Source organism: Exophiala spinifera, assembly GCF_000836115.1.
Source record: "Exophiala spinifera strain CBS 89968 unplaced genomic scaffold supercont1.4, whole genome shotgun sequence".
NCBI lineage: Eukaryota > Fungi > Ascomycota > Eurotiomycetes > Chaetothyriales > Herpotrichiellaceae > Exophiala > Exophiala spinifera.
Genome location: NW_015622516.1, coordinates 3,553,294 through 3,567,025, shown reverse-complemented (window position 1 = coordinate 3,567,025; position 13,732 = coordinate 3,553,294). Strand labels below are relative to the sequence as shown.

The 13,732-nt window shown below is 54.0% G+C and overlaps 4 protein-coding genes across 4 annotated transcripts; 2 read left to right on the top strand and 2 right to left on the bottom strand.

Moving 5' to 3' along the window:
- Positions 1 to 488: 488 nt before the first annotated feature.
- Positions 489 to 1,670, top strand: PV08_06500 (uncharacterized protein; the record flags this gene model as incomplete). Its single annotated transcript, XM_016380836.1, has 1 exon — positions 489 to 1,670. One exon carries the CDS (start codon positions 489 to 491, stop codon positions 1,668 to 1,670), a length of 1,182 nt encoding a protein of 393 aa, XP_016236663.1.
- A 482-nt stretch (positions 1,671 to 2,152) lies between these two features.
- On the top strand, positions 2,153 to 3,220 carry PV08_06499 (uncharacterized protein; the record flags this gene model as incomplete). Its single annotated transcript, XM_016380835.1, has 1 exon — positions 2,153 to 3,220. The coding sequence occupies one exon, from the start codon at positions 2,153 to 2,155 to the stop codon at positions 3,218 to 3,220; it is 1,068 nt and encodes a 355-aa protein (XP_016236662.1).
- A 200-nt stretch (positions 3,221 to 3,420) lies between these two features.
- On the bottom strand, positions 3,421 to 5,937 carry PV08_06498 (uncharacterized protein; the record flags this gene model as incomplete). Its single annotated transcript, XM_016380834.1, has 1 exon — positions 3,421 to 5,937. The coding sequence occupies one exon, from the start codon at positions 5,935 to 5,937 to the stop codon at positions 3,421 to 3,423; it is 2,517 nt and encodes an 838-aa protein (XP_016236661.1).
- A 1,133-nt stretch (positions 5,938 to 7,070) lies between these two features.
- Positions 7,071 to 13,220, bottom strand: PV08_06497 (uncharacterized protein; the record flags this gene model as incomplete). The annotated part of the gene is made up of 2 exons (XM_016380833.1): positions 7,071 to 7,250; positions 7,302 to 13,220. 2 exons carry the CDS (start codon positions 13,218 to 13,220, stop codon positions 7,071 to 7,073), a joined length of 6,099 nt encoding a protein of 2,032 aa, XP_016236660.1.
- Between the last annotated feature and the right edge of the window lie 512 nt (positions 13,221 to 13,732).

Below are 13,732 nucleotides of genomic sequence, written 5' to 3'. Positions count from 1 at the left end.
GACAGGGTTAAAGCCACAAGCGCAGCTTGCCGAGGAACAATATGATAGGCAGGCAGCATTAGCTAATTTTAGAATAACTACTTGTACCATAACGATCGTTTAAGGCCTACTGCACAGTACAATACATACAACGTGAATGACGCTATTCCCGAGCGATCAAGACACCAGATAGGGATTTGCGATAGAGTTGTCGGCACTCCATGGGAGAACTACCCAGGTATCTTTGCATGACCAGAGTGCAATAATACATGGTACACTGAAGGAAGAGACGCGGTCATGTTGAAGCAAATGGACGGATGTGATCTCGGGCCCGAACGCCCACCTTTCCGACAGTCACGTGACCATTTGGCGACGACGAGGTCTCCGTGCTCGGGACTCTTTAGAGAGCCGTACGGTCGCCTATGGGAGGCACATGAGGGTACAAAAGATCGTGGAGGATCCCCCATATCACCAACCAAATGGAAAAACTTCCGTCGCTCCACAGCACCATGACAGCTCCCATCCTCATCGTCGGAGCAGGCCTCGGGGGTCTCAGCCTTGCCCAGAGCCTCAAGAAGGACGGGATAGCATTCAAGATATTCGAAAGAGACAGCACAGCAAGCTATCGTGCACAAGGATACAGAATCCGCATCTCACAGCATATGCTGAAGAAACTGTTACCTCAAGACGTGTTTGCGACCCTTGAAAAGGCGTGCCCCGATGTCGTCCCAGGCGGCAGGCGGATCGACGCAATCACCGGCGAGACACATGAAGGCGCGGGGGGGCCCAACTTGAAGGACCAACATTCCTGGAACGCCGACAGGACCCTTATGCGAACCATTCTGATGACAGGATTGGAAGAACACATCGAATTCGACAAGAAGCTCGAACGGTATGAGCTTGCAGGAGAAGGGGTCACAGCCTACTTTACCGACGGCACTTCTGCCTCTGGAAGGTTGTTGATCGGTGCCGATGGGGTCCGATCAAGTGTCCGTAAGCAACTGGTCCCTGACCAGGTCATCCTCGACACACAGGTCCGAGCAGTCTTTGGCAAGACACCCATACGAGATGGACCTCTTGTTCCTGCCGATGTCGACAAGGGCATCACTGTCATCAGCGAACCACCACCGACCGCAGCTGTGAAGTTGTTCTGTGACGGCATGCGGTTCGACCGAGATGTGGACATTGCCGTAAAACTGCCAGAGGACTATATCTACTGGGTCCTTCTATTCCCGAAGACGAGAGTCAGCATCTCCGACCAAGACTTGCTGTCTCTGGATGGCGAAAAGTCTGTGCAGCTCGCGCAGCATCTTACATGCGATTGGCGAAGGAGTAACCGCGCAATCATCGACCATGCCGACACGTCGGCATGTGCAGCGTTGGCCTTTGAGATGGCAGCGCCAGAACATCTGGGATGGACACCCAATGCCAAAGTCACCCTTCTCGGTGACGCAGCTCATCCAATGGTTCCTGTGGGAGCTCTTGGTGCCAACGCAGCATTCGAAGATGCGGTCTGTCTCGCTGCTGTTCTGCGAGGTCCAGTCAATGAAGAAGCGTTGAGCACGTACGAGAAGGACGTCACGACGCGGGCCAGAGCTGCAATAGAACAAGTCTTGGGGCCAGGACGAGGGCTGCTCGGAATGAAGCCGATTGAGGAGTTGAAGCCTTCATCTCTGTGGACGTGGCGTTGATGCAGTGTAACACGAAATCTTGTACGTATTAGAACGGCGTCTCTGCTCAATCCAAGGTACATTCGACAGATCTCAGCGCCTCGTAAAAATCATCAAAAATGATGCCTCGGCAGTCGTCGACTTTTCCCCGCGATAGAATCTGCTTATGTCAACATCAGGCCCTGTACGCGTGTGATAAACCTCGGTCTATGAACAGTTTCATCTACATCGCAGCTTCAGCTCCATGTTCTTGAATGAATCCATTACCATCGAAGCCCCCAGGGTGTTCTTTTCCCAATTCCTCTGTTCGCTGGACGACAGCTCTCCAAAATTGAAGCGCCCCATCACTTCAGCAGCCACATACAGCCCTCCCGGCTTCAAGCATCAATCCAGTTGACTCGAATCCAGATCTCATCTTACCCTGGACCAGATCACACGAGATCCTCGCGACAAGAATAACCCAAGCACACGTCTCAACGCAAGTCTCATACCTCGAAGCCATCATGGTCGACAAAATCAAACCATACAATGATCCCCGGATCTCGTATCGCTCCGCCCACCTGAATGGGTTCACGTACGGCTACATCTACAGCGAAGCCTCACCGTCGGTCCCGTCGCGAGGCACCATCTTCTTGGTCCACGGCTTCCCCGACCTGTCGCTGGGGTGGCGGTACCAGATCCCGTTCCTGACGTCGCTGGGCCTCAACGTGGTGGCCATCGACTGCATGGGCTACGGCCGGACCGACTCACCGGTCCACACGCTGTCCGCGTACACTTACAAGCGTGTGTCGGACGACATCGCGACTCTCGCGTCCCAGCTGCACCTCTCCCGAATCATCCTCGGCGGCCACGACTGGGGCGGTGCCATCGTCTACCGCGTGGCTCAATACTACCCGCGCCTGATCACGGCCGTCTTCAGCATCTGCACGCCTTACTTCCCGCCGTCACCTCGCTACGAGCCGCTCGGCATCCAGGTGCAGACCAAGCTCCCCAACTTCGGATACCAGCTCCACTTCGCGTCCGGCGAGATCGAAGCGCACGTGCAGCGATCCAAGCCGGCCATCCGCGCGTTCTTGAACAACATGTACGGAGCACGCACGCCCGAGAACGAGTTCGCCTTCTCCGCCGAGACGGGCATCGACTTGGATCGTCAATCGCGCGTCGGCAAGAACAAGCTCCTCGACGACGACGAGATGGACTACTACGTGTCCGAGTACGCCCGCCACGGCCTGAACGGGCCCCTGAACTGGTACAGGAACCGCGAGGAGAACTACATGAACGAGTGGCGCGACTTTTTCGACGCTGGGAAGAAGGAGAGATCTCCCGAGCAGATCCAGCGGGACTTGACCATCAATCAGCCTGTGCTGTTCGTGCTGGCGACAAAGGACCAGGCGCTCAAACCGTTCATGGCGGAACGGATGGCCGACCGGATCCCGAACCTCACGCGACGTGAAGTCGTATCGGGTCACTGGGCATTGTGGCAGCAGCCTGAGCAAGTGAACAGACACATTGGCGAGTGGTTGAAGGAGAAGGTGTTTGACAAGGTGGTGGGGGATGGTAGTAAGTTGTGACATTTCCCAAGCAGGTCACGTAGCACTCACTACTACCATACTATACTATACTATACTATACTACACATGAAAGATCTTCCAGTGATCAATGTGTTTCGGTAGCTATCATTAACCTATGTCACGTCTGGTCCGTTTGCCGTATCGCTTTTGTGTTTCTCTGCTGTATTTCCTCAGGCCCACGTCGCGACTGGGGGGAGGGGTCACATGCCTCTTGCATCGCTCAGCAGCAACTCGGCCACGGGCTCCGTCAGCCTCTCGTCGACGCTGAGACTCATCAACTTGCCGATCTTGACATTGATGGAACTCTTCCGGTCGTCGACGATGCTCCACAGCTTGTCCTTGAGGTCAAACTCGGTCTGATAGTCCAGCAACAACCTCTCGATCCTGTCCCTGTGGTCGATCACGCTCAGCTGAGGGTCCGGGCCGAGCGAGACGGTGATGGCATATTTCTCCCGGTCGGACACGTACGGCACGCGGACCAGCATGGACGGCGTGTGGGGAAACTTCTGAATCTCGACCTTCGCGTCCCCGGTGCGGTCGTCCCCGTCGATACACACCTTGAATCCCTTGGGAACGTCCGTGACGGCCAGGAACCGAAAGGTCCACGTCCGGCCCGTGACGTGTGCGACCAGGTCTCCCTCGTCCTGGTGGTACTGGATCAGACTCCCGCGCTCCCCCGTGCTCGGGGACTCCTTCTTGACCTGGTCCGAGTCGTCGGCGGGATCCTCGAGGACACTCGCCTGGCCGTCGCGACCAATCACGACGAGCACCTCGAAGTGGTCCGGGTTGAGCCCGCCGTTGCCGGGCACCGGGTTGGCGTCGAGCGGGACGATGCTTCCTTCGTGGGCCAGCACCGGCATCCCCTCCAGCGGTCGGTACATGTTGAGTTCCCGGTCCCCGTCGTAGACGGTGCCGGTGAAGATGTCGACGTGCCGGTGCATCGGCGGCAGCCACACCTTGACCTTGGCCTGGTTCGTCCTCTTGTCCCTGGGCGTGACGATGGGGGCCACGATCAGTTCCGGCCCGAAGAAATACTGGTTCGGCACCGAATACGCCTCGTCGCGTTCCGGGAAGAGCCAGTACATGGGCTGGACCAGCGGCAGGCCTTCCTCGGTGCCGGCGAGCACGTTCCGCGTGTACAGGTACGGGATCAGGCGGTGTCGAAGCCGCATGAAGTCCACGATGATGGCCTCGCTCTCCTTCCGGTACAGCCAGGGCTCCTTGGACGACCAGCGGGAATTGCTCGAGTGCAGCCTCATCACGGGGCTGAAGACGCCAAACTGCACCCACCGCGTCACGAGCTCGTCGTCGCGCGTGCCCCCGTAGTGCCCGCCGATGTCGTGGCTCCACCAGCCGTAGCCGATGTTCGACGCCGTCGCCGTGAACTCGGGCTGGAACTCGAGACTCGCCCACGTCGTGACCGTGTCTCCCGAGAACCCCACGGGGTATCGGTGGCTCCCCGGCCCGGCGTACCGGGAAAAGATGATGGGCCGCTGCTTGCCCCCGCGCGCGTTGTCGAGGAAGTGGAAGTGGTTCAGCAGCCACAGCGGGTCGATCCCGGGGACCTTGGTGAACGAGCCTTGCTGCCAGTCGATCCACCAGAAGTCACACGCCACGTCCTCGAGCTTGCGGTGCAGGATGTCCAGGTACGCCTGCATGAACTTGGGACTGGTCGGGTCGAACAGGATGGGATTCTTGTGCCGCGACGTGTCGAGCCCCAAGAACTCGGCCATCTCCAGGTACGCGTCTTCGTGATGGTGGATGCCGTGGTGCGGATGGTCGTTCAGCGTGATCTTCAGGTTGCGCGAGTGCATCTCCCGTCCAAACTGCCCGGGGTCCGGGAACAGCTTGTCGTCCCACGTGTAGCCTGTCCAGCCGGCGTGGGGGACCCGCTCGTCGTTCACCAGGTGCCAGTCCATGTCGACGACGGCGACCGACATCGGGACGCCTTCGTCCTTGAACCTGTCCATCAGCCCGACGTACTCGTCCTGACGGTACCGGTAGTAGCGCGACCACCAGTTCCCCAGAGCCCACCGGGGCAGCAGCGGCTGTTTCCCGCTGACGGCGTAAAAGTCGCGCATGGCGCCCTTGTAGTCGAGCCCGTGGCAGAACAGGTACCCGTCGATTCTGTCGCCGGCCCGCCTCCCCGCCACGAACCCGTGCCCGTCGAACAACATGGACTTGCTGTCGTCGACGGCCGCGTACCCGTCGCGCGACAAGACCCCATAGCCCATGTCGCACCGCCCGTCGCACCCGTCCAGCGTCCTCGCCGTGCCGCCGAGGTTGAAGCCTTGAGACGCGCCCACGTCGTCGTTGTACCGCCACTGGGAGCCCCAGAGCGTGATCTTGGCCGCAAACGTGCAGAGCAACCCGCTGGGGCTGAAGCGTTTCTTGTCGTAGCTCACGTGGAAATACTCGTTGATAATCTCGAGGCCATCCTCGCCGTGGTCGACAACCTGGAACTTTGGCGTCCCCACCACCACCGCCGCCGCCGCCCCCTCCTCCTCCTCATCCGTTTCCGTCTTGTTCTGCTTCGTCTCTTTGCTGCTCAAGTCTCTGTTCACCGCAAACGTTGAAGCCCGATCTTCAAACTGCCCGTCCTCGGACCACTCGTACCGGATCAACCGGTCCGTCAAGACTGTGAAGCGGTAATTGGCACCCGAGACCACCGTTTCCGGCCTCGCCACGGGCCTACTCTCGAAGTGATAGTTTTTCATCTCGGCATTCAACACGGAGCAAAAGAAAAAAAAAACAACGCAAGAGAAAAAGTGAAACCCAATAGACCTGGACCGGTGTGACTGAAAGAAAAACCCCAACTTCACCTTGGATCACTACAAAGGTGAAAGCCGGGTTGGGGGGAAGAGATCGAGTCGGGCAAGCTGGGATCGTCATCGTTCACGGAGTTTTAGTCGGCGAAACGAGGGGGAGGTGAAAAGAAAGTATGGGCCAACAGATCCCACTCACTACGCAGCGAAAGGGACATCGAAGCCGGTGCAATGCCGTCATGGGCTTTGAGGGAAATGATTGATCGACAAAGGTACTCGTAACTCGTACAGGTGCCTCTTCCCTCCTACAAGATGCTGGCTGGACCAGTGGAGCAACTTGTTTGGTGCCGACGCCGCCAGCACACGGCTCAATTGAAGACACTCGGAAATAGACACTTTCCTCCTTCATCCATTTGACTCGAGGAGTCCGTTGAAGATCGTGCTCTGGTACTACACATACCTTATTCAGATGATTACATTTACCTGGTTATCTTCAGGTCTCCCAAGACGGTGTTTTTGTGCCAAAGGTGCTCAACACCTCATCATTCGCTACCTGGTATGCGTGATATAATCAATGTAGAATACCTAGGAACGTGTCATTTGTATCAAGATACAGCCTCATGATACAGCAATTACTCCTCCTCCGGGGGATCAGATAATTCGCCAACGCGCCCGGTTTGTGCCTGACTCTCCCGCAAGAGCCTCTCGACGAAAAGATGATGTACCGTTGAATACCTATGTGCGGCAAAAATGATACACATGCCAGCAGAGTGAAAACGATCCTGCTGATAACGATGCTGCTTAGATGTCATTCGCTTCTCATGACGACGTCCCTGTGCATATCCTCTGGGCAAGAGGATTTCTCTGCTGATTTGATGGCGCCGATCCAGTAACCATAAAAGTCCCAAACTAAACCTGTTCGTGAAATCCAATCGTTAATCAAAATCCCGGGACCAAGGGCCACCCCATGTATCCCAACTCTTAGTTCAATGCTCGTTAATGCTGTACCCTGGATCCGACTTGATTCAATTATGTAGAAGGTGATAACTCCAGCAGTCCAATTGCCGACTGTAGTGAGTTTCTCATCATTCGGAATCCGTTTCCGTCTCTGGAGTCGCGATCTCTTTTGCACCTGCTTTAGCGTCGCTGAGCATGGCAGCGACTTCTTTCAATATTTCAGCGATGGGTTTGGCCTGATCAACAAGCGCCACTCCCTTCTGGAAGGGCTGCAACATGTGTCGAAGCTGTAGTGTCGTCGCACACGCCTGCATAGTTGGTTAGCATCTGCTTCGCATAATCATCAAGGCTATGCCTACCTCAACTCTTGTAACTTGATGTTCGAGCAGGTTGATCATAAAACCGTCCGTCTGAACACCGCCTCGCTCCTTCATTCTGGTAAGGAGACTAAGTTCTGGCTTGTGTAACCCAGCTGCACGTTCAGGAGCTTCGAGGCAGCTGCATAACATCTCCAATCTGAGTGCGATATCCCAGAGCTTCCACACCTCGTCAAGTTCGAGGTCTTTGAGCTGAGAATCTTTGCCGAGGGTACCGGGTTGTGCTAGTTCACCCCCCTCAACAGGGGCGTCTCCTCCAAGCTGCACTTTAGTCTCCGCCCCAGGCGGAATGGACAGACGGCCCGCCAAAGAATGTGGGTACATCAGATACAAAAACTCGGGGTTCTCAAGGCCCTTGAGCTTCTTTTCTCCGAGATCTTTGACCTCAAAGCCTTGGCTGCTGAGCTGTCGAAGCTCACGGCGGATCTGACTTGCTAGGGCATCGTCATTGACGGTATCATCAGACCCAACGGAGTCACGTCGGTCATCATCAGCGTATGCCTCGAGCGTTCTTTGAACTTCAGAGATGAAGTCGCTGCTTACAGCAATCTGTCCACCGTCGGCCACTGCCGATACCCGGGCAGCTTTGTTGACCATGGGCCCGAAATAATCCATTCTTCGTGTGATCGGATCGAGGTCGCATACCGGCTGTCCCCAATGAATGCCCATTCTCACGGAGAGACCACGATATATAATGTTTTGGTCAGAGTCAACCTTCTCCTGACAATGGACGGTTTCCAAAATCTCTTGGGGCCAGGGTAGCTCTAAGAGATGGCTTTGACAGCTGAAGCACCAAAGCAATGCGGATGTCACCGTCGGGAAACTGACCATGAAAGCATCACCTTCGGTTTTGACCTCATAACCACCAATGATACGAAGCTGGCGACGCATTAACTCATTATGCATCATGATCGCTGATCTCATCGGCACAGGGAGAACTTCCCACAGTGCAGTCGAGTTCTTGATGTCGGTGAAGACAATGGCAACCTCGCCAACCGGTGGTTGTGGTTCTTCTAGTCGAGCCAGGCGGGAATCACCCACGAGCGTTTCTCCCTTTCGTCTTGCTTTTCGGGAAGGGAAGATGGCACCTTCATCCAGGCCCAGTTCCTTCGCCATGGATAGGCTAGTGCCGCGGAATCGGTGGCTGCCTTTCTTTCTAAGATCGGAGATACCGAGCACCATGACCATGATCTTGTCTCTGGCACCGAAAGACATTGCAAGATCTCGCAGCTTCTGGGCAGCGAGCATCAAGTCGTTCTTTTCCGCTCGAGCAGCATCAACTGCAACGTCGACTGTAACATAATCCCAGAACTCTTTGGTGGCCATCACAATTAGCTCATCCGCGTCGTTAACCTGGCACTTGAACGTGTGAGGCGCAGCGACGACAGAGGGCATGTGGCTGTAATAACCAAAGGCTCTGCTGACCTCCAGTGTCTCGTTAAGCTTTCCTTGACGGGAGACATAACCTCCAGCTTCCCGAATTCTTTCTCTTTCGGTCGGTTCCGCCGGGTCATGCTTTCTGGTCAATTCTCGATGCTGCCCATTAGACTGAATGAGTATTGCTTCAATATCACCAACGTTGGCCACACAAATTTCTTGACCACTGATGTACAAGACTGTCGCGACACTTCCGGAGCTCAGATCGTCAGGCCCAAGGATGTTTGCCACCGTAGAACCGCGGTGTCCATTCATCAGTCTATGTTCTTTGGTGTCGAAGTTGCTGCTGGCAAAATTTGCCATGTCTTTGTTGATGGCTAGAAAAGTCCGCCGCAGCGCGTCAATGGGTGTCTCATTCGCAGCTTCAGCTCTCTTAATCTCCTCATAAAATACTGCTGCAAAGTTCTCATGTAGGTATTTTGCAACCCTGGAGCCCCCAATTGACATTGTCTGCCCGTCAAACATCCCGATTAGGATTTCCCCATCGTGGCCTCGAAAGTTGGGTTTAAGAAGATCCAGCGTCGACAGATGCTCGTTCTTACCGAGCGTATCTGCCATTCCGTACATCAAGGTCCCAACCAATGAGGCAGAGGTTCGAACTCGACGATCTTCATTGTCGTCCGGTATGGTATTTGTGAGCAACGTAACATCCATGAGGCCGAGGATGCGCAAGTATTTCAGCGTGTTGAAACTCGTGAGGTCGGTTTGCTCGTTGTTGCGACTCATGGCATTGAACTGGGACTGATTTTGATGCGCGGCCGGCTTGATTTCCAGACGTTTATTGGCCGAGAAATTCAAATATTTGAGGTTCGTATTCCTGTTCCAATTCCAATCATAGGGCCAATTTGACACATTGTACTTGAGGGAATTGCTGCCCACATCCAAAGTAGAAAGCTTGTGAACATTGCACAGCTCAGCCGGCAACACCTGGAAGCGATTTGCATTCAGATGGAGCACTCTCAGATTGCTGCTTTCTTCAAGATCATCCGATGGCAAGGAAGTGAGTTGGTTTCCAGACAGGTACAACTCGTTCAACTGTGGCCAGCGGCGCAGAACACCTTGTGGAAAATCGTCAAGTTCATTGTATGAAAGATTCAGAACTCGGAGTTCCGGCAAGAGTGCCAGCTCCCGGAACACATCATCCTCGAGGCGGTTGTCGGCCATATAAAGATATCGAAGGGATCCCGCAAAGGTATTCTGGAGCCTAGCCTGCGAAAGGTTGGAATCCTTTCGCGAGGAGGTATTGTTCATGGAATACTCAGAGGTATTGGTTCTGGAAATGACCGAGGCCTTCCGATAAGCTGAGATCGAGGCGACTGAGTTCTTTCGAACGCTGCCGCCCGGTGAACTTCCTAGACTCGTCATTCCAGCGGAGGCTTGACTGGGTCTTCGAGCTTGAAAGTCCTCAAGCTTGCCTAAATCTTCGAAGCTTGGGGAGTTCGAGATGCCCGGAGTTGTGGCTGGAGTGTTCTTCTCAAGTTCGCTCGGAGGTGGAGCTGCATTTTGCTTGGGAAAGATTTCGAGAACATTAGATGAGAGGTTCAGAGTCTCCAGTTTTCGGCAATACCATATTTCCGGAGGCAGACTCTTGACGTTGCATTCCCTAAGATTCAGGAACTTGAGCTCCAGAAGACTTCCGATCGAGGGTGGCACGATGTTCAAAGGGTTTTTGGCCATGCTCAGGAATTCTAGCTTTGACAAGCGTCCAATTTGCGATGACATGTTCGAGAGATGATTTTTATCGAGATTCAACTTTTGTAAATTTGGCATGAAGCCGAACATGTCTTCTTTGAACTCGACGAGCTTTGCGGAGGCGATGTTAAGGCTCATCAGGGTCGGAACCGGTTGATCAAGTTCAAAAGACGTGACAGGGCAGTGATCAAGAACCAGAATGCGAAGTTTGGGGAAAGATCCTCTGAAGGTGGTGATGTTGTTGTGACCAACTAAGACTTGTTCCAAGTTTGGAAGTCTCGTGAGATTGTCGATGCTCGTGATGCCGTTGAATCGGGCATCTATCTCCTTAAGGCTTGTCAAAGCTGCGAAGCTATCATTGAAAGCGCCTTTCAGATCGTTGTTTGTAACCCACAACCGCTCCAAGGTGGTCAATTGAGATATTTTGGGTAAAGAGGATAGCTTGTTAAAGCTTATGTCAAGATCAACTAGAGATTTGAGGCTGCAAATATGTTCGGGGAACGTCGTAAAATTGTTAGAGGACAAATTCAGGCTGCGGAGTTGTCGGAAGGCCGAGAACGAGGGAGGCAGTTGAGACAATCTGTTGTTTGCCAATTTGAGGCTCACAAGTGCCGCTAGTCTGTGCAGCTCGGCTTGATCTAGTTGTTCGAGGCGATTATTGGAAACATCCAGCACAGTCAGGCGGCTCGCCCATGCCAGACTTGGCGGGAGCCTCCATGCTTCGTTGCCAGTAAATTTGATCTCTCGAAGGTTGATACAGGCCGTTATGAAATCCTTCGGCACTTTCAGTGCGAGATTGCGGGACAGATTGAGCGAGATGATTTCAGCAGCTTTGGTATAAAGAATGATGGGTATAGTGACTAGCGACTTCGCCTGCAGGTCGACATGGCTGAACTTTTGCGTTTTGTTGAACGTCGGGTCGTTATCAAGGCCACTGCCAAAGCCTGTCTGCTTCTCATGGCTGAAGGTGAATCGGATAAGATAGCTGTTGTCTTCTCGGCCCACGTCTTCGATCCGATCGCGCTCTGTGTAGCCTGCAAGTTGCAGGAGCTTCTTTTGCATAGCCACGGGTCGTTCCCCTGTGCCGAGTTGCCGAGAAAGTTGGTGCTTGCGCATAAGCAGGTGGTAGTTTTCAATAGAATCGTGTAGGACAGACTTCTTCGCGAGTGACTGTAGAACCTCACCGACTGTAGCGTTGATGGACATGGATAGTGTTGCAAACGTGCCATCAGATCTGAAAACACGCATGAAGTATGACAAGCCATCCTCCTCCTGGATAGCAGGCAAGCCATCATCATTTGCTTCCGGCAAGCTGTCCAGAACTTCATCTTCCTGTCCTTTAACAGCCCAGCTATCAGGTACATCCCAAGCGGGAGCTGATTGTTCTGAAGATGGTGTCGGAGCAGCTTTGCCCGTCCAGACACCCGATTCTCCAGGGGTTTTTGGCACTTGAGGCTGAGAAATGATGTCAGACATGTCATCGAAGTTGGTATCTAGTGTGAAGACGCCAGCTTGCATAGGTGCTTGCTGAGCTTGGGCGCGCGCTTTCTCCGAACTATCACTTGTGTGACTCATCACGCGGTGTCTGTTGTGGCGACCAAATCTACTACTTTTGGAAGATGCCGTATAGCTTCGATCAAGCTTTGGCGGTGGATCAGGAGCTTTGATTGTAGAGGCACTATCAACAGAGGCAACGCTGGTCTCTCGATCTCTTTTAGGATCAACGGTCTCTGGATTTGCGGCGCGAGAGGAAGGGGTTCTGCTCTTTTTCGGCTCCTCAGGAGGTCTCACAGGTTCGACTTTGCTCCGAGGGGGCTCGGGCAGTGGCACATGTTTCTCCTTATGTCTTGACTTAAGCTTGTGGAAAATAGACTTCTTTTCGGTGTGACCAGCTCCTTCTTTTCTAGAGGCAGGACCGGGACTGGCATTGCGCGTTAATGTAGACGATGAGCTCATGGGTGTCCCGTTGTGAGGTGTATTACGGAAGTAGCTCAAGTTCGTAGTTGAGGACTCTCGACTCGTTGCAGGCCTAGCTGGGATCGAGGTAGATGCTTGTTGACCTTTGGGGGGATCTTCTTTGCTCCTGGTGTGGCGATGAAGGAGACCGCGGCGTTGAGAGGAGGAGGCAGAGTTGGGTGTGAGCGACTCTGACTGTTGCTCCTGCCTTATTGGTGCAGATCCAAAATTGGAGACGTCTTCGAAATTCTGGTATGCCCATGGAGTAACATCGCTGGAGGGAGGAGGTGCTGGGGTCTTCGGTCGGTCCTCGACGTTGCTCTGCGTTTGTATGGAATTGCTCCTCTGGGCGGGTCTCTCCAATGACAGATTTTGTGTATTCGGCTCCTGTAAATTCCCCGTCGACCCTTTGCGTGAATCCGTTGGATCCTCCCCGAAAAATCCCTTCAAGCTCTTGTGGTACCGTCCATTTGCGGCGCTTCCCCTGGACCCGTTGCTGCTGACCGTGGTAGCGCTGGCGACAGATGGTCGTCTTGCCTCCCCGTCATAGTCAAAATCTGACGCATTGGTCCTTGCGGTCTCCGGACGGGCTGAGTACCCTGGGCCATCTCGGCCGGGAGAATCAATGAAAAACGACTGATCCAACGCCCGACTGCCTATAATCTGCGCTTGTGGATCTCGTTCCCATGGTGCTGTCTCGTTATCTTCATTGGAGGGTCGGCTCAACCAAGGCGCTATTTCTGCATCTCTGGGGTATTGACCGGGCTGCTCATGTCTCGACGACCCAGAATTTCCATTATTCCCGAAGATGGGCATCTTCGCCATTACAGCCACTTCGCCGGAGCCGGGTGGAATGACTTCGTGGTTGGGATAGGTAGGGACGAAAGGAAGAGGGCTCGTCGGACCTGGGTTAACAGTTAGCATAGTTTCAACCGAATCTCTCTCTTCGTCAAGAACCAGCGCTCATCATTTCTCCGACACTCGATAAGCAAAATCGAAACGAGGGAGTCTTTTGTTGATAACAACTCGAGAATGAGATTGAGGTTGTACATTCAGTCCAGGCGGCGCGAGGGAAATGAGGTGACTAGGGTTTGTCGACGACCATGACTTGATTGAGGCTCTGCATACCTTTATGACAACCCTTATGATCACTCTTTCGACAATTCGTCTTACTCGTGTCCTCTGAAACTCATCATGACATCTAACCCAATTGATTGTCGCGTCTGCGCTTCGTGTCACGATAACCATACTCCAGCACGCACCGAACCAGCTCCAGTCGTCGCCAGATCGAGTCAGAGAGTAAGACCACCGCCTGCGGCGAAAGCCTG